This window comes from Bombyx mori, chromosome 9 (assembly GCF_030269925.1).
Source record: "Bombyx mori chromosome 9, ASM3026992v2".
NCBI lineage: Eukaryota > Metazoa > Arthropoda > Insecta > Lepidoptera > Bombycidae > Bombyx > Bombyx mori.
The window spans coordinates 7,129,002-7,156,355 of record NC_085115.1 but is presented as its reverse complement, the minus strand read 5'-3'; the positions used below and the strand labels follow the sequence as shown (position 1 = coordinate 7,156,355).

Here is a 27,354-nt window from a genome sequence, read left to right as displayed (position 1 = left end):
TTTCCATAAATAAGCAGCAATGGTCCGCAGAATATAATTTTTGGACAAGGTTTTGGACAAGCTGATCAGTATTAAATAAAACATTTCTTACACAAAATTACATAATGTGTGTATAAATGATATTTTTTATAAACCGCTAAACGGTTGTTAAGAACATTGGATAATTTAACAAATTATATAACATTATTTTTGGAATAAGTCGTATTCATTCGCAGTTTCAATATCCTTTATTCGATATTCACCAGAATATTTTCAGTGAAGCGTTTGTAATAAAAGGATGAGGCATGTTGGGAGCTCGCGTAGGCTGAGCGGTCCTGAACATTTCTGTCGCGAAGCAATAATTAATTCTGTTTTGAAGAATAGGATAGCCGATATTCCAATGTAATACAGGCTTCAACCTCAAATATGAGGTGGGTAGCATTGATTACAATTTGTTCTAGAAACATAACAACAGGCCATAAGTGCGCCTGTCCATATATAGCCATAAAAAGTAACTCCATTATTAGCGCTTTTAACGGTTTTGCAAATTACCGTCGATATTGCTTCCATCGCAGGTTATCTGGAAAGGACCTTTTCTAGCGATAAAACTTTAGGACTCTTGTTTTTTTGTTTAGATTACATAATATCCAGCAGTATCCTGATATAAAACGTGCAATATCAACTGGTAAGTATTTACGAATTAACATGCACATACTAATAATGATATTTTTGTATTTTTTTACTGCTTAATTGCGTAGATGGCTTAATGTTGACAGATTACCATAACCCATAGACAAGATAAGGTTACTACCTGCACCATCCTAAAGAAATGAGATTCGGTTGCATTAGAATCATATTTTTAGCCTTTGCTACAAATCGGTGCGCAAGATTGCTTTGTGACCGAAATAGGAATAATACGGCGAAACTTCATTCACAGGTTACCACGAAAGCTATTTTATAAATTATTTATCAAAACTAATGAAAGCTCATAATTAAAAAAAAAAAAACAAGATTTTCTTTCAAAATAAAAAATCGCTTCACTTAAAAACGATTTATATTATGATGATCATTAATCAGAAAGAAATCATCCAAAGCACTGTAAACAAATTCTTTTGATTTCGAGCTTATGTTTATTTTATTTACAATATTTTTCAACGTAGCCTAAGTTAATTTAATTGATCGCCACAATATTTTCAGTACTAAAAGCACAGCTACAATTATCTATTAAATATACAGGCTTCACTCGCAGCTCAGTCTGTAGGTACTTTATTAATACTTTCGTTTCACACTTCATATCAGTAGTTCAATAACATATTTAAAACTAATTTCCGTTCTGTATTTATCTACTCTTTGAAAATCTAAACGATATGTAACTTCATTATAGCTTAATATTTTAACCTAGATTAAAAAATAAATAATTCTACTTGATCTATAACAACAGTATTAAAATAACATTTATCTTAATTAAAATAAATATGTTCCTAAGAATTAGACATTGCTCTATGTTACTAAATATAAGTAAATACACATAGGAGACATTTAAGTATTAATTGAAATAGTTCACGAAAACCACAAGTCATTTTATTTTTTTTTTTTTTTTTTATTGCTTAGATGTGTGGACGAGCTCACAGCCCACCTGGTGTTAAGTGGTTACTGGAGCCCATAGACATCTACAACGTAAATGCGCCACACACCTTGAGATATAGTTCTAAGGTCTCAGTATAGTCACAACGGCTGCCCCACCCTTCAAACCGAAACGCATTACTGCTTCACGGCAGAAATAGGCGGGGCGGTGGTACCTACCCGTGCGGACTCACAAGAGGTCCTACCACCAGTAATTACGCAAATTATAATTTTGCGGGTTTGATTTTTATTGCACGATGTTATTCCTTCACCGTGGAAGTCAATCGTGAACATTTATTGAGTACGTATTTCATTAGAAAAATTGGTACCCGCCAGCGAGATTCGAACACCAGTTAGTAGACAAATATGTATTTCGAAGTCGTCGTGGCCTAAAGGACAAGACATCTGGTGCATTCGTGTTGAGCGATGCACCGGTGTTCGAATGCCGCAGGCGGGTACTAATTTTTCTAATGAAATACGTATTCAACAAACGTTCACAATTGACTTCAACGGTGAAGGAATAACATTGTGTAATAAAAATCAAACCCGAAAAATTAAAATTTGCGTAATTCCTGGTGGTAGGACCTCTTGTGAGACCGTGCGGATTGGTAGCACCACCCTGCCGATTTCTGCCGTGAAGCAGTAATGTGTTTCGGTTTGAAGGGTAGGGATACTGAGACCTTAGAACTTATATCTCAAGGTGGATGGCGCATTAACTTTGTAGATGTCTATGGGCTCTAGTAACCACTTAACACCAGGGGGGCTGTGAGCTCATCCACCCATCTAAGCAATAAAAAAAAACACAAATAAAGCATATTGTATGCAAAAAAATATTGTATTAAGTATGTCCGTAAAATATTCCGATACATCATAGGCTATGCAAAAGTATATTACGACAAATATGGATCACGTCTATCCTTTCACGAAGTATTACGAGTATATGTACTATCAGCCTCTATACCGTAAAACGATATTCTTTCTGTGATCGTTTTCTGTTAGTGCAGTGCTATGGCATATTTATTTAATCATATTTTGTCTAATCATCAAAAAAACATCACCCGAAACATATAAATATTACGTTAATTAAAATTAATAATGAAAACAAAAATTGATTACTGAAACGCTTCTGAAGTACTGCTCTGTTGTAATCTTGTAACCTAAAATCTGAAAGAATTTCACTAATTAGGTTACGAACATTTTTTTGTTAGGAATGCGAGAATGAGAGCGATAGAGCCTTTTTTTTTTATTTATTTTTGTGAAATTTGAGTAACAAAACTTAAGAAATTATGAAAGTAATCTATATATGAATAGAAAATACTAAAGAAACATTGACGTTCCCAAAATTAGTCTCATCAGCTTTTATCTGTTTATATTTAAAGCAAACACCACACTATGATCAAATTGAATCACGTTATCATATTTAAGCACATGTGAATACACGGTTTAATCGTGTCATTATTATGATCTCTTGGCTTAGCTCAACAATGCAGTACTCACCCTGGGTTCCAAAAGGAGTGCTTTCGGAAGATTTATCTGGTGCCACGATGTTTAATCTCTGAACCACTGTCAAAATCAAATGAATTACAACATGAATAAAATATCCACATTCAACGGCTCAGAGCTATAATATCATGCTGCCGACGCCGGGAACACGCAAGATACAGGGACAAATACATCCACAATATAAATACATAATTTCTTTCACAGAGATACTGACTTTAACTATGACTAGTGTCCAGGACCTTGCAGTATAATAAACAGTATATTGAAATAAAAGTCTATCAATCATCAAACAGGTATGGCATGACGGAAATTAATAAAACTCACCATTTCTGTTTTCCATCGCTGGCAAGGGCATAGCTGTTAAACACAAAAACAAAAAACATTTAATACGAGGTTCAGTACAATGTACAGATGCAGTTCATTTGTCATTTATGTGTTAATGTTAGTGTAACACACTGTAGTAGCTATTAACGATAGTTTTATTATGAGAGCTTAAGATCAACTACAATGGGTAACTCGCATTAGTTGCGGAGAACATATAAGCTTATTAGCAGTACGCATGTACATAAACCTCTTTATTTATGTTTCGTTATTGTTTAAAAAAAAAGGAACCGTACAAATACTGTTTGTTGATTTGAAATAAGCCTTATACTATATGTACACGTCAAAGTGGTCGTTGTTTTAACTTGGTGGGTATGGCGTGCTGTATGAGTAAGCACAGCAAGCCCTACCAGCACACATCGTGCTGCTTATTTCTGCGACCAAGCAGTCTTCCACTTAACGGGTGTCAATATGTTTATTCAGTGTAAACGACCCTTCGACTTAATACCCCCACAAGGGTGGCGGCATTCACATTGTGATGCCTGTGAGCTCTGGTAAGCACTTAATCCGAAGTCGGTCACTAGGCAATTACTGAGCCTTAACCTTTCTGCCGATCTAGAGAAACAGAAAGTTATTTACTCTCTATGTTACACAGATTTATTTTTATTAAAAAAGATTTTCTTTTACATTACAAAACAATATGTACCATTGGTGAGCTTATGAGTTTCTTACAGCAAACACACGGACATGAGACAAGGAACCAACGTACACAATAAAGATATTATGAAAATATTGATACTTGTTAACTTCACTTAGTTAATTCACTCGTAATACTAGATAGATACTACATACATACATATATAAAAAAATCTAACGACGTCCCGCTGATCTAATGAAGAGCGCGCAAAATAACTACATTTTCGGAACCACAGTCAGTTCACTCGATTCAATTAATTAGTAGCATTTGCACAACATACTATTGACCACTAAGGAAATTTTGTAATTAAAAAAGAATACGAAACAATATGAGAAAATGTATTGCGGTAATTGGGCTACGTAACATCGAAGGTCACATGTATACTGTCAAAAAAATAGTACACAAAATAAGCCCATTAAACTAAGGATTAGTAAAACACGGCTATTAGCTATTAGCATATCACCTAATACCTAAATAAGTGACCGTAACATTAATTTCGATTTCCCATACATAATATTCGACTTAATTTTACACGAGTCGAATACGTTTACAGCATACAACAATATTTCATGAGAAACTTCATGCCTCGAGTGTTACTGTAAATAAAATATGTAGGCGTCATCCTTTCTAAACTTTAGCATATATAATAAACTTTTTCTGAGTTTTTATACTACTTAATACGTACGTAATTTTAGTTGAAAATGTTTTATTCGTAGATACTTACGATATACATATATATAGTTTGGACGTATACAGTTCAATTCTTATTAATTTATTTCACTTTTTTTTTTCCTATCTAAGCTGATAGCCTTGAGAGGCTATTTCAGCGTAACCGTGGCTAGTAGGTGAGCTCACGGGGCTCAAACCTGACGACGATGCTAACACGAACCCTAGCAAGAGCCTTGCTTCGCAGAATCTACCACCGGATCGGAAACGCGACCCACTGAGAAGATCCGGCGAGAAACTCAGTGGGCTGTGTCTGAGAGTTAATTTCCTCGTCGAGCCCTGGTTATTTCACGAGTAAGAATGCTATACTATCAAAAATAGTTCACCACGTAACACATCATTAGTAATCGACGTTAGTATTACCGGCAAAAACGATAATGTATGAAAATATCAAAAACCTCATCAACTATTGAGAACAAAAATAATAGGTGATAACTCACGGTATAACTTGATAGTCCCCTCGGTGTCTCCCATAGAATTTTTAGAGACACATTTGTATGTTCCGTAATCGGATGTAGTCACCCTTCGTATAGCAAGCCGGAGCACGGATCGATAGGCTCCATCGATCTTCTGCGGCTCTAGACCACCACCTAGACCAGACATCCGAATTGATACCATTTGACGATAATCAACGATAAACTCACATTAACAACGACATTTTTGCAAGTTATTTATTGCGTAAATGGTTTTATTGCTTATGTAGGAACGGGCTCACAGCCCAAATGGTAAATATGTGGTTACTCGCGCCCAAAGCTTCTATTGCCTTTGTAGGTAAAACGAGCGTACAGCGCACCTGATGGTGAGTGGTTACCGTCGCTCATAAACGTCAGCAATGCCAGGTTATAACGTAAACGCCGCTCCACTCCCCATTAGACATGAGGTTGAGAAGTCACAATTGCATTATAGTACAATGGCTAACCCATCTTTTAAAGCAGAACGGATTGATTTCTTCGCGGCAGTAATATGTAGGATGGTGGGTTTTTAATACGCCAGTAATTTAAATATTAAACAATCATCAAATTGCTTTAAAATTCAATCTCTTTTAATATGTAAGAACGATAACAATATTGACAGAACACAATTGAAAACATTTTAAACTTAAATTTTAAAAGACAACTTTACAATGCAAAGGAACGTAACCAAAAAGCTAACTCATAATGAAGCTTCGTAACTAATAACGAAACAATGAAACTAAACAAAGATGTTCTAATTTAATTCCAACAATAGAACATTATTACAACGCCGAGAGTAAAACTGATGCGATTACATCCACTACAGTTATTTTATAACTCGTTAGCGATTATTATTTACTACAGTTTACCTACAGAATACTACATTAAAAATCTGTCATTGAATACATTTAAAATATAAATTGTATTTTCTTCCGTTTTCCCGAATCGTAGACATAATTTAAATTATTTTTTATTGTCTGTTCAATATTCCGTCATTATATTATATTATTTTATATTATATAAGTCATTTGTTGTCATATTAAATTTGGACAATACTCAAATGTGCACGTATTTAGTCGTCCGTGACCACGAAGACTGTAGTATTCAGAACATTGGAAATAATATACATTACAATAATAATAAACGTGATATTAACCTGTATAAGTATATCATCTATATATATAAAAATGAAATGCTGTTCGTTAGTCTCGATAAAACTCGAGAACGGCCGGACCGAATTTTGGTCTTGAATTATTTGTGGAAGTCCAGAAAAGGTTTAAAACGTAGGTAAATATGAAAATGCTCGGAATTAAATAAAAATAACAAATTTGTTTCCTTTGATGTGTCCCCCGTCGGACGGATTCCTTTTGTTTATTTTAAGTTTATTTTATACAAAAGTTTAGGCCTTTTATTTATCGATTGAGGCACTACGAACTCTGCCGGGTCAGCTAGTTCTATATAAATGAGATGTTATTAGTTTTCCATACCATAATATTATCTTTGATTTATTTGTATTTAATTTTGATCATTGCGACCGTATTGCGCGCTATCTTTACGTAAAAAATTATAAATATTCACAACACGATTTAGATCGGAGAATTCATTAAAATGTCAACATTAAAATAGTTTCTTACCAACAGGAACTATTTCACCCGTTTCTCTGCTCCAATAGCTAACAGGCTTGGGGTATGCTTCAGTTTCACACTCCAACACCAAATCGGTGCCGAGACCAGCGCCCACTAATTGATTTCTAATTGTAATCACTGGTGGAACTGTTAACAAGTAATCTTGTGAATACACATACAATATCCGTTTCTCAGAAATAGCTTACACATAGCGAACTATATTTTTTATGAGACAACTTCAAAGACTCCAATTAATTTTACAACTCAAATTAGACAAAGACCCTTGTTTTTGTTTATAAAATATTTTAATGTATTCTCATATAGGTTTTAAAATAAAAATATCGTACGGAAAATTTTGCTATCTTTTAAAAGCAAAAAAAAAGATGTATAAATAGAAATGTATTGATGATGTCTTATACTTACATTCAACGGTAAGCATTATCCTTTTGCTCACAGTGGGAGGAACGCCATTTGAGGCTATGCATAAATAAGCACCCGCGTGCTGTCTGTTCACTCGGCTTATATTTAACACCGGTCCTTCCAATGACGTCACTAAAACACAAATTAGGATAAGTTCAATAATTCGCTATAAATAGTGACAATGTCAGACGTGAACAAAGCGTGGACTCATGATCGGGATGTGGGATCAAAAATCTAGTTGTTCTTTGAGGATGGGTAAAGAACGCGTCGTTCAGAGTGCGCCAAGAATCATTTTGTAAGTTTTTTTTTATTAAATAGTGTCTACGGGTATTAGCAAATCACCAGGATAGTTAATCTTCTTCCTATTGCATTCTGGGCAATCTGGCCGTCGGCATATAATCAACTACAATAACTGAGGTTTTAGGAATTTTACATTTGTCGCTGGTTAGATTAGTGTAGAGTATCCTTTATTGTACACCAAAATAAACACAAATGCATAACATTAAATACAAAAGTACAACGGGTGGTCTTATCGCTAAGAGATCTCTTGCAGTGAACAAGAATTATTTCAGGAAAGAAATTAACTGTACTTATTGATTGACAAAAGAATAACATAAATACAAGTAACATGAATAATAAAAATAATATGACTCCTCGTCACATAAAAATGAATAAACAATTTGTATAAAAATACGTCATTTTACAAAAATACCTAAGCAATATAAATAAAACGTTTTATATATGCTAATAAGACTATTTTACCTTAACACAAATTAAGCAGATTGACTGTATTGAATTGTATAAATAATACTCATAAATCAGTCGTTTGAACAAATTTAGTTTTTCAGCATGTCGTATCAGTAACGGGACTGCATTCCACAAACGTTATCAACCAAACAGGAGCGTACTCTTTAAGCGATTTTAGATTCTGTGTTTAATTCCTACCTTTATCCTGTTTTTTTTTTTTCTACCTAAGCTGAGAGCCTGGAGAGGCTATTTCAGCGTAACCTTAACTAGTAGGTGAGCTCACGGGACTCAAACCGGAGTGATGCTAACACTGTCCCGCTAAAATACTTTACCTTTTATCCCGTCTGAAATGCTTATGGATTTTGAGTGTTCTCTTCGCCACGTGATTTGGGGATGCGGTGATCCAGTCGCGGCGCATGTCAGACTTACAGACGCGCCTTCTCTAACAGTCTGGTCGGTACTCGTTCCACGATCGAGTATATCCGGAGGTACTAATGGAAACGAAAATAGCTCATGAAAACGTTCTAATCAAATGTCCGCTTTGAATAAAAAGTTCATTAATTTATTAACGTTCACGTTTAGTGCCTTCATTTTCGTGAACGAAGTAGTCATTTGTGGGTTGCAGTTCGATTGTACCGATATCTGACAGGTTAACTTTGGATTTTTTTTTTGGAAAAATAAAAAGAACGAACTCCTTTTGTCTATGTCTGTTACCAGAAAAGAGGTCGTTTCTACTACTTGGAATCGCTAGGCTGACCTAAAAAAATCTCGTGCTTCTTTGGAATCTAGAATGAAATATGTCTTTTTTTATTGCTTAGATTGCTTAGATGGGTGGACGAGCTCACAGCCCACCTGGTGTTAAGTAGTTACTGGAGCCCATAACGTAAATGCGCCACCCACCTTGAGATAAGTTTCAGAGCTCCACCCTTCAAACCGAAACGCTTTATGCTTCACGGCCGAAATAGGCAGGATGGTGGTACCTACCCTCGCGGACCCACAAGAGGTCCTACCACCAGTAAAAGTCTGAAATTAATTTCCTTCCACGTTTTTTCCTTAGCGCTATACATGTTCTTCTTCAAACGTCAAAGTAATTTTAAGCCTTTAAAATCACTTTTCAACGGTGGCATTGCTAATATTCAACACTAACTACTAACTATCAGGTAGCTTTTTGCTCTTTTACATTCGTGAACAATAAAAAAACTAACCGTATTTCTTTTTATAAATTTATCTTCTTAAGCCGACTGAATTACTTATCAGAAAAGAATACGTACATATCGACGCTTGAAAGGCAAACGTGACTAAGCAACACTTTACAGTAGACTAATTTAAAGTTGAAATACCTGAAAAAAAGTATATTTTAACGAACCTAGCTGTAGGATTGAAATGATTTTAATAGACCTAGAAATATATATTTTTTGCGCATCGAATATGGTTATTGCCTATCATTTATGTACAAAGCAGTTATTGTCGCTTAGTCACGTTTGCCTTTGAAGCGTCGATATATTAATCGGGACTCAATTCGTACTTAGATGTATCAAACTTGCTATCATACTATTATAACGCACGTGCAGCTTACCGACAACATCTAAATAGCCAAGCTGACTTTTCATAGGATCCGTGTTGATTTGACACATGTACCATCCTCTGTCGGTCTCTCTTAGCTCCCTGATATGCAGAAACCAAGTTCTTTGGTCACTGTGTGTTACCCCTACCCTTCTGCTCCGAGATATGACGTGCGTGTGGATTGTCAGAATGGTCTGCGTGTCCACCCTCAACCACGCAACCTGTCGCCAAAAGTTTATTACCGAGAATGATCTAAAGCGTAATTACGACGGTATCGTGAGTTACTGGTATATTACTTTAAAAACTCCACATTAGTTTTTAATCTTCAAAGTACATAACGTTTTTATTCTCACCAGAACAATAATTAAGCGTTCAAAAAGTATTAAAAAAAGTTTTATGAATTTGCGATTGTTCTATTCTCACTGGTACTGTCTTTTGTTCCTTTTTTTTTTTAACAAATATGTACACGAACGACTGCTAAGGTCATTGTCGTCAAATAAATTAACGCAAATTTATAAAACTCCGATACTGTATTTGTAATTACTGGTGATTGTAGTCCCGTTTGGTGTGATCGTTTTATTTCCATCACAGTCATGCTCCAATTTAATGAATATATCGGAGTTACTTTAGTGTAATTTAGACTTGAACCTCATGTATCAAACTAAGAAGTGCCATTCGTCTTGTTATGTCTACGGGCTAGCAAAGAAACGAAAACAATGTATAGTAATACTAAACAACATCACTAGTAATAATCCTGACATACAATTTTTAACACATCCGCTATGATATCAACAAGAATACAAAATCAATGAAATCATATTTTACTTCTATTGTATTTAAAAACAGAAATAATGAAACACATTTTATGAGACTCACTTTTCTATAGATTTATATCTAGGTTAAATTTTAAAATATTATTATTATTGAAATTTTTATAACTATTTCTTGTAATTTGTCGCATATTTAAAGCATGAAATCTGTAATGTTTTTGTTTTAACGGTAGGCAGCGGCTTGGCTCTGCCCCTGGCATTGCTGAAGTCCATGGGCGACGGTAACCACTCACCATCAGTTGGGCCGTATGCTCATCTGCCTACAAGAGCAATAAAAAAATTGTATTTACAGTATTAAATTAAATTCATTCTGTAATCATCAGCAAGTCATAGAAAATTTTCGGAAGGCATCTAAAAATTGAATAGCTTCTACTTTAGATTCTATTCTATTCGATTCTTCTATTCAACTCGATATTTAAAACGTAGAAAAACAAACATACTGTATTATAAAAAATATATACCATAAAATATGATCTTTGTATGTAGTAACAGTAAAATCGCGAGGAATTACTAGTATTCCATAAAAACTCATGGCTACAATATGGCGTTGTTAAACAACATATTAGTACATATGCGTGATTTTGAACGTAACTTGATTATGTCTATTCGTGAACAAAACGACTAACCTGACCTTTGATGGAGTTATGATACATAAATAGCAGTTTGAAGGGCGAACTAGTACAAGTATTGTTTTATAATAAATCAAGGTAACAATAATAACTTTATTTAGCTTAATCAGTAATTTTCTATATGTTATAATTTATTAACATAGATATTTTACAGAAATAATAAATAAACCGGTTATGTACTTCTACCAATAGAGCTCCATAACATGCCCCCTTTAAGGAGCTTAGAAAAGAGTCAGAAATAGTAAGCTCAGTTACGCACCAGGTTTTGCTGATATTTGTTCATGAGCACCGATGACCGCTCACCATTTTGGAGTGGGCCATTTTTTATTTATTGCATTACTTGTTAACTATTAATAAAGGCTGTTTCATGCAACAAGTCACAATGCATTATTGCTCCACGGCCGAAATAGGTAGGCCGGTAGCACCTACTCGTGCGAATACAATACAAGTAATACGCCCTACTTCTGACAATTAAGCATACATACATAAGCATAGGTACGTATTTTATTTTAAAAATTGGTAGGATTCTGCGTGATTTGGGCACCGCCTTAATCGCATCGCTCGATATGAATTCACCAGGTGTCTTATCCTATATGCCACGGCGATTTAATACTGTAGATTGGTATCATCTACGCCGTTGAAAAAAAATTTTTTTTTATTGCTTAGATGGGTGGACTAGCTCACAGCTCATCTGGCGTTAAGTGGTTATTGGAGCCCATGGACATCTACAACGTAGATGCGCCACCCACCTTGAGATATAAGTTCTAAGATCTCAGTATAGTTACAACGACTGCCCCAGCCATCAAATCGAAACGCATTACTGCTTCACGGCAGAAATAGGCAGGGCGGTGGTACCTGCCCGCGCGGACTCACAAGAGGTCCTACCACCAGATAATGTGGATGCAACGTGAAAAAATGGTCAAGCAGTCTATTTTAAGGCAGTACACCCGGATTTCTGAATAAGCTGACCAAATGTGGTTATTATCATGTAAGATCTATATCAGTGTCGTCTAGGTTCAGATTCAGGACGAGGTTATATATTTTATTACATCAAAACTTTCAAGGACGTTTAGGATGTAAGCTTTTTTAATATTAATACTAAAAGTAGCTTCATAGGAGCCGAAGACAAATTGTACGCAGTATAACATGATTAGAAAATTGTTGTTTTCAAGTTTTTCAACAAATGGACAATTCTAAAAACAGTTAAGGGACCTATAAGCAGGACTTACACAACCAACAAAGCCAAACAAATAATGACTTTTTCCTAAAACGGAAGTGCAGGCCACGTGAAGAGCGCCACGAATTTTTAGACACGAGAGCGAAGTTGTAACTGTGTCAGAGTATCTATACTAATATTATAAAGCTGAAGAGTTTGTTTGTTTGAACGCGCTAATCTCAGGAACTATTGGTCCAACATCACGCTAAGATCAATACAAGCGGAGCACCAATAAATAATGTTTCAAAATCGAGTTTTTTTCCCTTTTGAGAGCTTCCGCTGCGTGCAGAAACAGTTAAAGTTTCTTTAAAATAATGTATGACAGAATTGTTCCCCTTTAAAAGATCTAAAAAAAAAGTCCGCGGCAGCATATGTCTATATGTTTAGGTTGGCTCGCTATAAAGTTTTTATGCTAACCTAATTTGTTCTAAAATAAAGCATTATTTGTGAACTATTCCACGCAGACGAAGTCGCGGGCAAAAGCTAGTAAGTAAATAAAAGCTGCCATTCAAATCAGAACGCGTGGTTTCTTCGTAGCAGAAACAAGAAGAATATAATCGACGGTACAGAGCTGCACAGCTCTGCACGTCTCAAGCGTCGGACAAAACACACAACGGTGTTCAAGTCAGGAGCAGAGTGAGGTAGGAATGTGACGATATTGCGGATGATTGGTGAGGTACTCAGCCGGGTCTGTTTAACGTATCTTAAAAATAATAATCGCTGTACAGAATAATATGACGTAATATTCGCGGCCTTGGTTATATTTTATTTTATTGTTGATTATATTTTACTACACTCTTGTAAGTCTTGAGTTATTTTTTGCTTCTTATCTATAGACCATCTTGTATTATTTTTTGTTAACTAACCTTGTAGGTAGACAGATTGTGCACGGTGCAAGCAAGGATTGCTTCTCGGCCAAGCGGCGCTGTAACGTTTTCTATGGGGCCCGTGAAACCTGGTTCGTCTGAAAATACATAGATTTAAAAAAAAAAAATTGTAATCATAATATAAAATTAAATCTTTCTAAAATGAAATCATATGATTTATGGTTTTTGTTTTCTTTCCTCTTTGATTTCAAAACTAAGTGACAAAAAGTTATACGAAGGCAAAAGATTCATTAAGAACCTAATTATATTCATCATTCACATTCATCAACAACTAGCATAAAATACGTAACAGGAACGAATGATGGACCTAAAAGAATTGAAAGATAAGTAAAGAAGGATAGAAGTGAACGGCTGTCAGAAGTTTGTCCTTAGATAGAAAGTAGACCTCACTTGATCCAACGGCCCACTAATCTGGTAACCAATAGAGCCCTCGTACATAAACATTTACAACGTCAAAGCTACCGTCGACCTTGAGACATTACATAAAAAATAGAACTATAACAGTATTTGCATGTGTCTGGAGTCGAAAATTTCGGCTTAATACAATGACCCAAAAATTCAAAGCACTCGTGCTAGTAAAACACATGAACTTTAATAAAAATGTACCCATGTTGATTTATTACGTATTTCTCTGGGGCGTGCATTTTGATCACAAGCAACCTTTTCCCACAGGTTGCGTTTCTTTCAAAGTTTCGTCCGACCGTTTATCCCTTGGCTCTAGTTTATTGTGCAAGCAGTTACAAGTTTCCGTAAGTCGATTTTAGTACAAACAAAACTGTTTTAGCTTACTACTTACTAGATGTATTCTTTGCAGTTATTAGAATTAAAATAACATCAGTATTGGAATTAAAATAACTTTAAAATGGTATGAAAAAGTTCAAGACCATTTACAATACGACAAAAAGAAATCACTGTTTTATCCAAATTTAATGAAAATTCTTTCATGAGTTACACGAGAGCGAAAATACTTAGGATATTACACGCTGTCCAGTTTTCCAATTTTAATAGTTGAGCGTTTTAGATTCGACAGATATGAGACGTAAAATGTTAAACTTCTGCGAGCGTAATCTTTAATTAGTCGAAATGCACGAAAAGGACAGCGCTATTCTTTGCAACGAAATAGGACCGTTGAGTCAGACCAGACTTGGAGTCGTGTCCACTTCCAGCCTCCTAAGCGTGCCAGCAATTCTCCTTACTTAATTCAAAGTGATGGAAGGCCCAGGACTAACGCTAATTCTGACCAGTCATTCAATAGATATCTCAGGGTAGGTAGTACTATTAACGTTGTGATGTCTGTGAAATTCAAGAGTCATTTATCAGTTGAGCAGTTAGTTTATTTGCCCATCTAAAGCACAAAACAAGGGATATAAGTAGAGGCTCGGAATTATGGTTACTATCACGGTAAATTGATAGTGAAGCCCTATTTTTACCCGCATTACCTTACCGCTTCACTATTTTGGAATCACAATAAAAGAAAAAAGAAAACAATGTAGTGACCGTCTCTGAAATAAAACATAAATAAGTAATGTTCCTAATAACTTAGAGACGATACTCGCTTCGGCTTCCGTGAATCGTAGATATAATAAAAAGATTTAGATTAAAACTTAAAGGCTCTTCAAATTGCTATGTATTTCTGTAAACTTTAAATTATTTGTATTGAATCGATTCTACTGTATGACCATAATGTACAAAATCAATAGGGGTCGTCAATAACATGAGATATTGAAAAGATACCTAAAATAAAATAAAAAGCTAGTAGAAATAGAAGTAGAAAGAAAGAACATCATAAAAAAAAACATATAGTTGTTCCTGGACAAAACATTGAAATTATACTGGCTATCCACTTTAGTATTCGTGATTGTAGACGGCTACGGTCGTGAATTGAGTAGATCGCTCTGACGTGTAACCTAGTAACGCTAGACAGAACCTTAAATACTTCCCAAGAAGGTTTTATTTTCATCTAAGTAAATATGCTATGATCAGCCTTTAAATACAATTATTTTTAAAAACATTATATGTATTCATTTTATATACTAAACACGTAATAAAATTCCCGAAATTTGTTATAGAGCAATTTACCCTTTATTTACTGATCAAACTTCAACGGTTTTATGGATTGATTGTGAAAACAACCCTGTTTTGAGAATGGCTATTTAATTTAAAGCTAATAACTAACGGCCAGGTCATAACAACAACACAACATCAACAAATAACCAAAGATAATATTGTTGTAGACAAAATTTAAGCAATTACTTCACGGTGGAAATCTGTAAAAGGCCTCTTTTTGGAAGGAGGTATTACTGGCCCACCTGTCGGGCGAGCTCGGTTTCAGTCAGATGCTGAGATTTGCTAACAGCTGCTAGAGCGCCTCCTAAAGAAACCTAACAGCTCAAAGGCAGCTGCTTCGAGAATGTATCTACTACCGGATCGGAATCGCGACCCGCTGAGAAGATCCGGCGAGAAACTCAGCGGGCTGATGTATAGGTTAGGTTTCACGTCGTATTCTTTGACGAGGTCGACGAGTACAGTACAGTTACCAGGGCCCCTATGCCTGCTCCTAATGTTAGAACTGCAGACGTCTAGTGACAATGTTAATGGATCGAATTGAAAAAAAAGGACTCTTATAGAGATTGGTATTGTGAAATACCAAAAAAATAAAAAATGTACAAATCTAAAATTAGCGCTCAATGTAAATTAATATTATAACGAACAAGTAGTAAATTAGTTTCAAATCTTTGTTAGGTTAAAACATTAAAATACCATTTCGGAGCGCTTTTCGTTAAGAATAAATTAGTTCAATGAAACAAGATTTTATACGTTTGTTCGCATCATTATGGTTCTTCCCGTTGTTTTTCCATGATTAATAATAAGCGCTGTTAACCACTTTTTCCAACCACAACCTGTTATCAAGCGTAATTCGATAAGGTGCTTAACTAAAGAACGTTAGTGTGTGAGTCGAGCTGAGCGTTAATGCCAAAATACCCTTTAATAAACCGTGTTTTTATTAAATTAGTTTGGTGGCACGCGACACACGAAACTCAAATATACATACAAATAAATTCAGGTCAAAATTGAGGTAAATTTGAAATAATACAGTTCGGTCACCCCTTTTAACGAACATCAACAAGACCTTTGATTGTAGGCGTAGCGGGAAATAATAATCCCGGCGGAATCAACCAAGTTAAATGAGACTACAACAAATTATTTATGCTCGGGTAACAGCGTTCGGTATATTTACTAAAGGCTTGTAACTCGAGATAAACTATTGCGATGCAAGTTTTAAAAACAAAATAACACAATTATCTTTCGTTATTATATTATATGCTCCTCCTTGCGTCGTTCTCCTCATTACCGAGGGTCGTGACTCCTCCGCTGCATCAATCTCTCTTATACGATTATTCTCCATCTGCTGCGATCCTTGGCCTCGTAGAGAGCATCATGGAGCTTAACAGACAAAACCGAATTTGGTCCGACCATCTCGTGGGACTACGTCCTCTGGGACGTTTGCCGTCTACCTTGCCCGTCACCATCAGTTGCTTAAAATTGTAACCCTCATTTCAAACTATGTGTCTAAAGAACTCCAATACTCTACGAATCCCTATTGCGAAGAATCTAGTTTTAACGTTAAGCTCCTTTAGTACTGACACACTGTTGCAAAAGGTAGTCCATGGAATCTGCAGGATTTTCCTCCAGCACCGCATTTCGAAGTCACCTATGCGGTCTCCGTCGGCCTTTTTCAGTGTCCAGATCTCCGCTCCGTAGCTGTTTGCTGAGTTTTGTTTTCCGCAAGAAGATTCGGTCTTGGAACTCTCAATGCAGTTGAGACATTGCATTTTTGGCCATCCCTATACATCTTATCTTTTTTTCACATGACCCTGAGTTATTCATGCTAGCCCCTAGGTAGATGAAGTCGGTCACGCTTTCAAGACTCAACGTTCTCGTTAGTTCAAGACTCTTGGCACAATCCACTATCATTACTTTGGTTTTGCTATGGTTAATTTTGAGACCCAACTGCAAACTGATGTTGTCAATCCGGGCAAGGAAGCTCACCATCTCGGTTTCACTGGCAGCGAGGAACATCGTGTCATCTGCATAGCGCAGGTTTGTTATTTTAGTACCCCCTATTGTGATTCCACCCTCGCAATCCTCATATGCCTGTCGGATTATGTACTCTCCATAGGCGTTAAAGAGAATTGGAGATAGGATGCAGCCCTGTCTTACCCCTCTACCTAAATGGCTCAGATGTGCAGCTTTCGACTTCCATCATGCCCTGATTGTCCAGATATAGAGAGCGAATGAGGGCAACAAGGTGTTTAGGCACCCCCAGCTCCTCAAGTATCCTCCATAGATCCGACCAAACCACACAGTCAAAAGCCTTACTGTAATCGATAAAAAAGAAAAAGGTAGGTGTATTAAACTCGTAGGCCTTCTCGACCAGCTGGCGGATGTTGAGAATTTTCTCGCGAGTTCCCTTGTCCCTCACAAAACCCACCTGCTCCTGCGGAATTTGCTAGTTCAGAAAGTTATTATATATAACTCATTGCAATAGCACGTCAACGGTGTCTAGTACCTGGACCAAAAGATACGTACCTCATTAAAAACTTAACAGTATGTTTCTCAGTTATTGGACTTGAATGTGCAAAAAAATTTCACTTTATTTAAATGAATGATTTATCATCATACACTTTCAACAAAAAAAAATAAGTTTCTTTATTTGTTTGTTACAGTTGTTATTGGCACGTCTGGGGATGACAAAGTACCATCAACTTAATATAAGAGCCGCACGAGTATTTTTTAACAAATATAACATATTTAACAAATAACTGGTTTGTGTAATATTTGAAGTTAAGCGCAACGTAATGCGTCTATGAAAGTTCGTAATGTTATTGAGATGTATTTTTATTTATGTTCCACTATAAATCTCATTGGCAATCTGCAAAAAAAAACATAACAAATTTTAGAAAAACCGTACGAACCGGATTTTGTGACATGACATCAAATGAACGCTGTTTATGGTCTAACCGGTCTAACGGATAACTTAACTATTTTTTTTTCTACGTAAATCTATATCTAAGTGTTCACGAATAACTTCCTGGATGAAAGAAATATCGTGTACTTTAGTCAGACTACTAATATTTAGAAATTTTCGTAATAAGTACTGATTACCATCTTGCCTATTTATACCGTGATGCGTTCACTCTTTCCGTTTTGAGGGATAGAACAGGCGTTAAATGCAATAAAATTTCGAATTCAACCTCGTATATCAAGATGGGCTGTTGGATTTTCTCATTTACCATGAGCTCCGAGCCACTTAATAGTTTGGAATCAAAAGTCACTGTGGGTGTGAGTTAATCCACAGTAACTCCTAAAAAAGAAACATTTTAATGAATTATTTAGCAAAGCGAGTATTACAATGTAATTAATCTACGTTCAGAAGCGGACGCTCTGTGCCTGACATGATGAAAGTAATGGTACAAACCTAAAGCACATCGACACATTCAGCATAAAGCAAAAATAAATTGGTATAAATATTGTCGATATCCTTGTTCGTGAAACGAAAAAGAAAATGTTTGTCATTCTAACTTCGTATAAAAGTATTGAACATAATAAAAATCTTATCTATGTAGTCCATAAAGTGTCGGCAGTATCGAAACTTGATAAATTGCTAAATAAACGCCACAATAATGGAAAGGAGGTATATTGTAAAACTAGGCTTGTTGAACTTCCGACACTGTCACTGACAAATTATGAACGCACCCTAGCGTTTCCCCTACCTTACTAATTGACTGCACGTCAATTTTAGCCTCGCTATATAATTCAACTACAAGGTAAACTATTTTGAAAATTTAACATATTTTAACGATCCGTTAAATATATATAAATATGATTTATTTATTGAGAATGATAGTATCTAATAATTCTAGAAAGTAGAAAAAATATTAAATCTATAATTTTTGGGCTTGAAATAAAGTATCAAAACTTATTTTAAGTATACATACTTGTATATTTTAAGTGTTTTTTTAACTGTTCAGTAGTATTTATATTATTATTCATTTAATTAAAATAACAGTTATTAATCACAAAGATCGCATTATAGTTCGACCCTTACAAACTGATATTCACGGAAGCCATCCTCTTCGATATCGCGAAAGCGTTCGACAAAGTTTGGCACAAGGATTTGAGTTTTAAGCTGTGCAACATGAGCGTGCAGGACAGTCTCGTGCTCAGCCTTCTTCTTATCAAACCGCTCGTTTTGGTACCAGGCTGGAAGAACTCGTTTATCCCCACCTAACCTTAGCTAGTCTACTACGCTACTGTTTATCTATCCATCAATGGTGCCCCCGGTCACCGCCGATCCAGTTAGCCCTCCTCGCCGATAACATGACTGTTTATTACTTCACTAGGAGAAATATGTAATTATTTGCGAAAAACTTCAGATCACAAGCGGAACCCTAGGACCGGTTCCGGAAAAGGCTCACCGAAGTAGCCCTGTGAATCTACAAGCGGCATAAAGTATCCCTCTGATATATCCCCCTGTAATCTGACATATAATATGATCACCCTGTAATAAGGTGACACTGTACAAAACTTGCATACATCCAATCGTGGCCTGTCCGAGTTTGGTGCCTACTAATGCGGTCCGCGCCTTCATAAAATCGCACCAAATTTTACAGTTTTACTTCTTCAGGATAGCTGTCGGAGTATCGTTGTATGTGAGGACTTTCACGTCAACCTAGGTATCAAAACCTAAAGTTTTAAATACTCCCAGTCAGCAGAAGTCAGAAGCTTGGCCTAGAATAGCAATATATTTTCGTTAGTGTCATAACATCATGAAAACCATCATCATAAGCCACGAACATCATCGAGAAATAATGAACAACTTTTTCTGAGTATTACACTAGGGTACTGCGTTCGCAAGGGGCATACTGGTAGTAGGACGTAATGAGTTCATATAGATGAGTGCCACCATCTTGCCTATTTCTTCAATATAGAAATAGTAATGCGCTCCATACAGCCTCTGTACAATACAATTGAGACTTCAACCTGATGTCCTAGGGTGGGCGGCGGCATTCACGTTGTGATATCTGTAAGCTTTGGTAACCACTTAGCACCGGGGCCGCAAGCTAAAAGTTCAGCGTTGGAACGCTACAACTCGACACGATAACCCTCTTATAATGGCCGCCATCAGCTAAAACTTTGGCTCACGTACTAGAGATGTCCTGAAAGATCCACCTGGTCCGCTTTCAGTTCTTCCTAGCATGTACTGCCTTCAAGCTGTTAAGCTTCCTTCGGAGACAATGGAGCACCTGTTGGGTAATCCCACACCTTCTGACTGATCCGTGCTAGCCTACCTACCCTGGTAAAACTGGAACGGCATCTAAGCCCCTAGAAATCCTTCCATGCAAAATCATCATCTTTTCTGAACAAATCAGTACTGACACGAATTCCACGAGATACAATTGCGGGGCATGCTACAAATCCGCGCGGCCTAAAGTCATCTACTGCAACCACGGGATCCCTGTCAGATTCGATATTTTTATCGAACCTATTTAATGTATAAAAGCATAGTATAGGGTGTATAAACATATATAAATATATTATATGCTGTTTAATCTTTAGATTTTTAGTGAAAATTTCGATATCGTGTGAGTCCGCGTCATTCGAGTTTTACGTCCAACGCCTACAGATCCGATGACCGTTTGATAATAAATGGGCCGTGACACAATTTCGTTAGTATTCAAATGTACGAATCTTTTAAAGAACTAATTAAGTCGATTGACTCAAATTGTGCCGGCTTCCAGCTAGACAACAATGTGTATCATTCTCACCAATTAGCTATCTATATAAAGACAAGACAACAGATTTAATCAGGTTCAATGTCGTTACGTGTTACGGCTTAGACGGGACGATTAGACAAGCAGAATAATAAGCTGCGTAGTACTTACGTATCTCTGTTCTCTGTCTAATTCGCGTTATTTGCATTGTGAGGAGGGTGTAACAGATCGGCTAATGAGGTCGTCGGATAAAAACTCAGAAACTTTGTAAGGTTGTGTTGAATTGTTGTTGTTTTAACTTTGCTGCAACTTCGGGTGAATTGAGATAGTGCGAGCATGTTTATGAGTATATAAACAAACAAATTATGTACTTAACTATAATACATGTAACATTTTAATAGAATAATTTATAGAGTAACCAAAATTGTTTTAGAATAACAACTATTCATTAAAATATAATTTTCCTCTAAAATTCAGTACGATACGAAACATCGTAGAAATCAATAAAAGATATTTCTGTTTTAGTTACTTACTGTCTAAAAACAATCGATTTTGAAAAATGTTTAAAAAATATTTTTTGTGCAAAATCGTTCAATAATATTGGTTTTTACTATTTAACAAATCAAACCTCAAAGTTAACCGATATATTGAGTTAAGAGTACATAGCTCAGACAGTTATTTTATAACATTTTAATAGTGCTGTGATGCGTTAAAAAATGTTCATAACTATGAAACTTGACGTAATAGCTACTTTTTTTTAAATATCTACTTAGCTTAAAGATTGAAGACTACAATTTAAAATTAAAAAATACTAAATTTCATTTTATACATTAAATTTCATATATAATATTTGTAATAATGAGAATTAATTTTTGACTGATTTAAATTAGCAAACGGGCTCCACTCCAGTAACCGTCCTCGTCGAACCCATCGTTTGCGACGAAGGGCTCGACGAGTAAATTAACTCATAGACACAGCCCACTGAGTTTTTCGCCGGATCTTCTCAGTGAGTCGCGTTTCCGATCCGGTGGTAGATTCTGCGAAGCACTGCTCTTGCTAGGGCCAGTGTTAGCAACACTCCCGATTTGAACCCTACACGTCAAGGAGAAGCTGAAATAGCCTCTCGAGGCTATCAGCATAAGTAGGATAAAAAAAGGGCTCCACTGTACGCCTGGTTAAGTGGTCACCAGCGCAGAATGCTGCGATCTACCTTAAGGTCAGAGTATTGCATTTTGCTATTATTTCATAACTATTTACACACTCTTCTCACAAATACGCCCTACCATTTTTTTATAGCCCGTGTAGGCAGACGAGCATACGGCCCACCTGATAATGGGTGATTACCGTCGCCCATGGACTTCAGCAATGCCAAGCCGCTGCCTACCGTTAAGCGCTGCCTACCAGTGATTAAATTTCAACTTACTTGTATTTGTACTATCTTTTATTGTATTAAATATTATATTTTAGGTACCCGATTGTCCGAATGGCACTTACAATTTTATTTTTCTGATAATTAAAATATAGACTTACATAAATGAAATATTTCTTTATTTATTTATTTATTTTATTATTATTATTATTTCATTCATTCATATTATTATTATTATTTCATCATTATTATTCATCATACATATTTCGCTAACATTAGCCGAAGAATTTAATAAGATGCGAAAGATTAGTTTGGTTTCTATTTACAAAATATGAAATTAAGATTTAAAAATGGATTAAAAAGTTCAGTACTTACGCAGCGTGGCATCGGTCGTTGTTGTCAAAAACCAATCGAGCACGAGCAAAGCTAGTATAACTTTTCCGCTAGCTGCCAACGTGAATTGATTTAAGTTACCCATGACATGAAAAATATTAAAATTCATACTTGAATATTTTTTGTTGTGTTCTAGCGTTAAGCAAAAAGAACTAGAAAAGTATTATTATCGAAACCAAAAAGATATTTTTCGTAAAATTAATATCACGAATTAATAAATTCAAAAAAATAATAACTCATTTAACACAGTTCCGTTAGAGTCGTAAAGAAAAGATTATAATACAATTTTCACACACGAAAATATAGAGTACGCTCTCGATCGATGTCAAAAATAACAATAATATTCGAGATTACGAGAAAAGTTTTTGTCCTAGCCAAAATGTAAGAGCCGGTACACAACCACCGTCCTCGACGGCTACAAGATAACTGATGCAGGGCGTTTGCACCATTGCCCTCTGAAAGCACCACCCCTAACTATATTGCCGTCCTTTTCGTAAAAGGTAGGCATACGAACAGTTCACAAAACAGCCTTCGTTTTATGCTTCTTATTTTGATATACTCGTTTAATTTTGATATATTAGATATGGTGAATATATAACGCCTCATTTGGTCAAAACAAAGATAATTTAAAAGAACAGAGGTAAAAAAATCTTAATATTACCTTTGGAAACAAACTTAACAGTGTACAGATACAACAACCCTTTAAACAATACAATTTTGTACAATTCTCAGTTTATTACGTGTGAAAATTATATTAATATTTCTTCATTTTAAACCTAATTCTGGAGCCAAGGCCGGTACAATAAACTGTAACAGAATACTGAAACTAAAGGATTCTCCTCTAACTAGTAACATAATAACTATTAACAATTTAGCAGAAATTGTTCGAAACGATCTTCGAAGGTTTCAACTTTCGTTTGGTTACTTGTGAAATTCGAGAAATTACTTCCTTAGTTGTGCTTGGTGTTATTGTATTCATATCACGCGGTAACCGCACTGCCACGCCGGAGGGAAACCCCACGAATGCCCCAACATTGAAAATTGATTTTTAATGAACAGGTTTTTAAATGGGGAATATGCATTAGAATTACTTCAATTATGTCGTTTTAGACTTTAATAACATTTATTTCAATCGCCTCATCCCGTTAGAAGTTAGGTTAAACAATTCGCTAACTATTTCCATTAATACCATTCTAACGTTGTATTTCTGAGTGAATGGTTGAAGAAAAATAATTCAAACCTTCAAATTTATAAATCTGGTACACCGAAATTGCAGAGAATACTTAATTCAAAAAGTAACTAAACCACGTAAACATTTTTTTTAAGTTGTTCTCTTTCAGTAAATCTCATAACAAATCTACAAGTTTACCATCGCTCTGTAGCCTTCCGTTCTTTCAATTAATGTATTTATGTAATAGCTATTAGTCTATAACCATTTTTTTTAGTTCATTAATAGTAACAAGAAAACACTATAACTCCTCCATTGCAGTTAGTTGGTGATGCAATTATCTGCAACTAAATACACATAATCAAAAACCTTGACAATTTTTTTTTTCAAAAAACTCAACATAACTACTAACCACACAAAACATTACTTTTATTTCTTTAAATGCTTCCACGTAAATTCCAACGTACTTATAATTTATTTTACTTCCAGGTAACTAATGTCCGTCTAGGCGGCGCCATAGATTGAGTTCTGCGAATAGAGGGGCCTTTCCTTGCAACTCCCCTAGGCCACCCTACCCTTAGACCACTATTAATATTTATACTCGCATACGTCAGTACTTCACCTTTGCCGTTGCACATCGATATTCTTCAAGCGCAAGTCAGCATAAAGAGGAAACCTTTTGCTGAAATTTATCAAAACTAAAATGTATTGTTGTATCTTCATTCATTAAATTTTTCTTACTACAACAAACTTCGCAGATCACTAATGAATGACCTTAGTAACTATGATTATGATATTTAAGTACCGACTTATACTAATCTCTAAGCAACGGTCCATTTTGATCAGACGATAATTACTAAGAACCTAATATATTATCATTATCTAATAGACATGTCTACGCTAATGTACAACGCAGGATCATTTCAAAATGACAAGGGGCAAAATATTATCTTACGTCTCATATCGAAACGCATAATTTACTTGTGCAAAAGTAGCATCGATATATTACCACATATTACCGTTGTAACTATATTTGAGACCTTAGAACTTATATCTCAAGGTGGGTGGCGCATTTACGTTGTGGATGCCTATGGGCTCCAGTAACCACTTAACACCAGGTGGGCTGTGAGCTCGTTCACCCAACTAAGCAATAAAAAAAAAATACATATCGATGAAAAGTAGGGAAAACAGTGGCGATATTAGCACCACACAACCGGCGCAGTAATGTTTAATAATATGCACTTTTAAGCAAACTTCCACTTTTAATAATACTTTTAAGGCTATTTGATTAAAATTAATCATTTAAAAAATACAAATAATACTATAATACAAAAAATTATAATTGTAGTTAATACAAATGCGAGTTATGATAACTTTGCTGAGCTTCAAAAAATAAATTGATAAAATCGCGATTCATTTGCTGTTACCATTGCATTATTTAATTGGATTAACCCATAATTGTAATTGAATATTCCTATAATTAGCGTTTATTAATAAAGGTACTTTTATTTAATAGCATATCGTGAAATTTAAAATTAAACTGGTTATGAATACTTTTCCAATTCCTGTAAAGCACAAAGTACTTCTTTGACAAAAGAAAACGTATAGTGACTCATGGAATAGAATTTTAATATGAATATGAAAGAAGTCGTACAAATGTCACAGCTCAGTCATAAGTCATAACAGTTCAAGATTCTAAGCAGACGTAGAGCCTTTTAAATGTTCTTAATGGATTACATTGAAAATATACTTTTACCTACTAATCACGTTTTCGCTCTAATAGTATTCGTTTTGTACTACGAGTAGAGTAGGTAGTAGGTACACGAGCTCACGGTCCGTCTGATGTTGAGCAGTTACCTGACTTCTACAGACAAAAACGTGATTCTCTGTGATATTTGTGATTGAAGTCTAGTAGGACAAACAAGACGAAGCTGCAACCTTGTCCAGCCTTTCAAAATGTAGAGACCATCAGGTCTCACAATAAAACATTTTCAATACTTTTACAGACATTTCGAATTCTTTATTTACGTTAGCGTGGTATAGACATGTGATGCGTAGAGAGAAAATGCATGTGACTAGGAGATGTATAGAAATGGTAATGCAAGGTAGAGAGGGAAGAGGTCGACTGAAGAAGACATGGATGGAGTGTGTGAATGACGATATGAAAGAGAGAGAGGAGTGAGTGTTGAGATTACGGCTGTTAAAAGAGAACGGAAGAGAAAAATTAGCTGTGCCGACCCCACCTAGTAGGATAAGGTGGAGAAAAAGAAGAAGAAGATTTCGAATACTTTATTTAAAGTTTTCGTGGTCACAGACGAATAAGGTATTTTATTCATCCATTTATTTTCACTTATGACTAGACTTGACTTGAGTCAGATAATTAATGGGTCCTCGCTGCGAAAATAGTACCGGACATGTCGCTTCCGACTGTCGTGGCTACGATTCTCGGCAGCGACGAGTCCTGGCAGGCGATGCTCGACTTCTGCGAGTCCACCTTCGCGCGCGCTTTTATCCTAGGCAGACTCTACCCCATGACCTGTAAGCGAAGTAAAATGTCCCTTCGGAATAAGGTGATACTTTACAAAATTTGCAAAAGGCCCGTCATGACTTACGCGAGTGTGGTATTCGCTCACGCGGCCCGCACACACATAGAGACCCTCTAATCCCGCTTTTGCAGGTTAGCCGTCGGAGCTCCGTGGTTCGTAAGGAAAGTTGACCTACGCGGTGACCTGGGCCTCGAATCAATCCGGAAACACATAAAGTCAGCATCGGGACGGTATTTCGATAAAGCTATGCGTCGTGTTATCATTGCCGCCGCTGACTACTCCCCGAATCCTGATCACGTAGGAGCCAGTCACCGTCGCCGCTCTTGAGGTGCTTGAGGTACACAAAAGCACCGTTAATGGATCGGGAGGATCCGTAATGACGTGTTAGCGTGTCTATTTCTGTTGTGAAGCAATAATATATTCGGATCTGAAGTGACAGATGTTATATTTTAAGAGAATTCGACCTCATAGCTCAAGGTGAATAGTATTTACGTCGTGATAGGCTGTGGGTTATGGTTAAAGATTAAATTACAAATGCCGGAAAGTGATAACAAGCTGAAGAAACTGAATTCGTATACCCATATTTTCTTATTAACTATTGGCATGAAAGAATATCTAACCTCTGTTGAATGCAAGTAAATTCAATTAAGCCATGTTAAATTGTCAGAGTGTAGCTTCGCGACAGAGATATAGAAGTCCCGGCGCGGGGCTGCGAATATGTGACATATTGCTCGAATATGCTGCGTTCTCAAATCTGTCAAGCGTTATTAAACTATGACATGTGTGATTTATGTACCTAACGTTTGATCATTTTGTCGATGCGACCCAGGAAGCAGATGGATGATACGTAGTTAAATAAATAATAAAATTGTAATTTTTTTAGTT

The 27,354-nt window shown here is 35.9% G+C and overlaps 1 protein-coding gene across 1 annotated transcript; it reads right to left on the bottom strand.

Annotated features, from left to right (window-relative positions):
• Positions 1 to 2,458: 2,458 nt before the first annotated feature.
• Positions 2,459 to 23,183, bottom strand: LOC101744458 (opioid-binding protein/cell adhesion molecule homolog). The gene is made up of 10 exons (XM_012689576.4): positions 22,738 to 23,183; positions 13,198 to 13,295; positions 9,670 to 9,877; positions 8,426 to 8,584; positions 7,350 to 7,478; positions 6,936 to 7,073; positions 5,290 to 5,439; positions 3,430 to 3,462; positions 3,100 to 3,165; positions 2,459 to 2,766 (listed from the first exon to the last, which is right to left on the bottom strand). Exons 1-10 carry the CDS (start codon positions 22,862 to 22,864, stop codon positions 2,657 to 2,659), a joined length of 1,218 nt encoding a protein of 405 aa, XP_012545030.1. The 5' UTR covers positions 22,865 to 23,183; the 3' UTR covers positions 2,459 to 2,656.
• Positions 23,184 to 27,354: the final 4,171 nt, after the last annotated feature.

What these genes read in the sequence shown, in the direction of transcription:
- LOC101744458 (XM_012689576.4), bottom strand. Translation starts at nt 22,864, where the DNA reads ATGAATTTTAATATTTTTCATGTCATGGGTAACTTAAATCAATTCACG. An exon ending in ACAATCTGTCTACCTACAAG is followed by an intron (nt 9,878 to 13,197) that starts GTTAGTTAACAA and finishes TTTTGGCGACAG; the next exon opens with GTTGCGTGGTTGAGGGTGGA. An exon ending in CATTTCAGACGGGATAAAAG is followed by an intron (nt 7,479 to 8,425) that starts GTAAAGTATTTT and finishes TTTGTGTTTTAG; the next exon opens with TGACGTCATTGGAAGGACCG.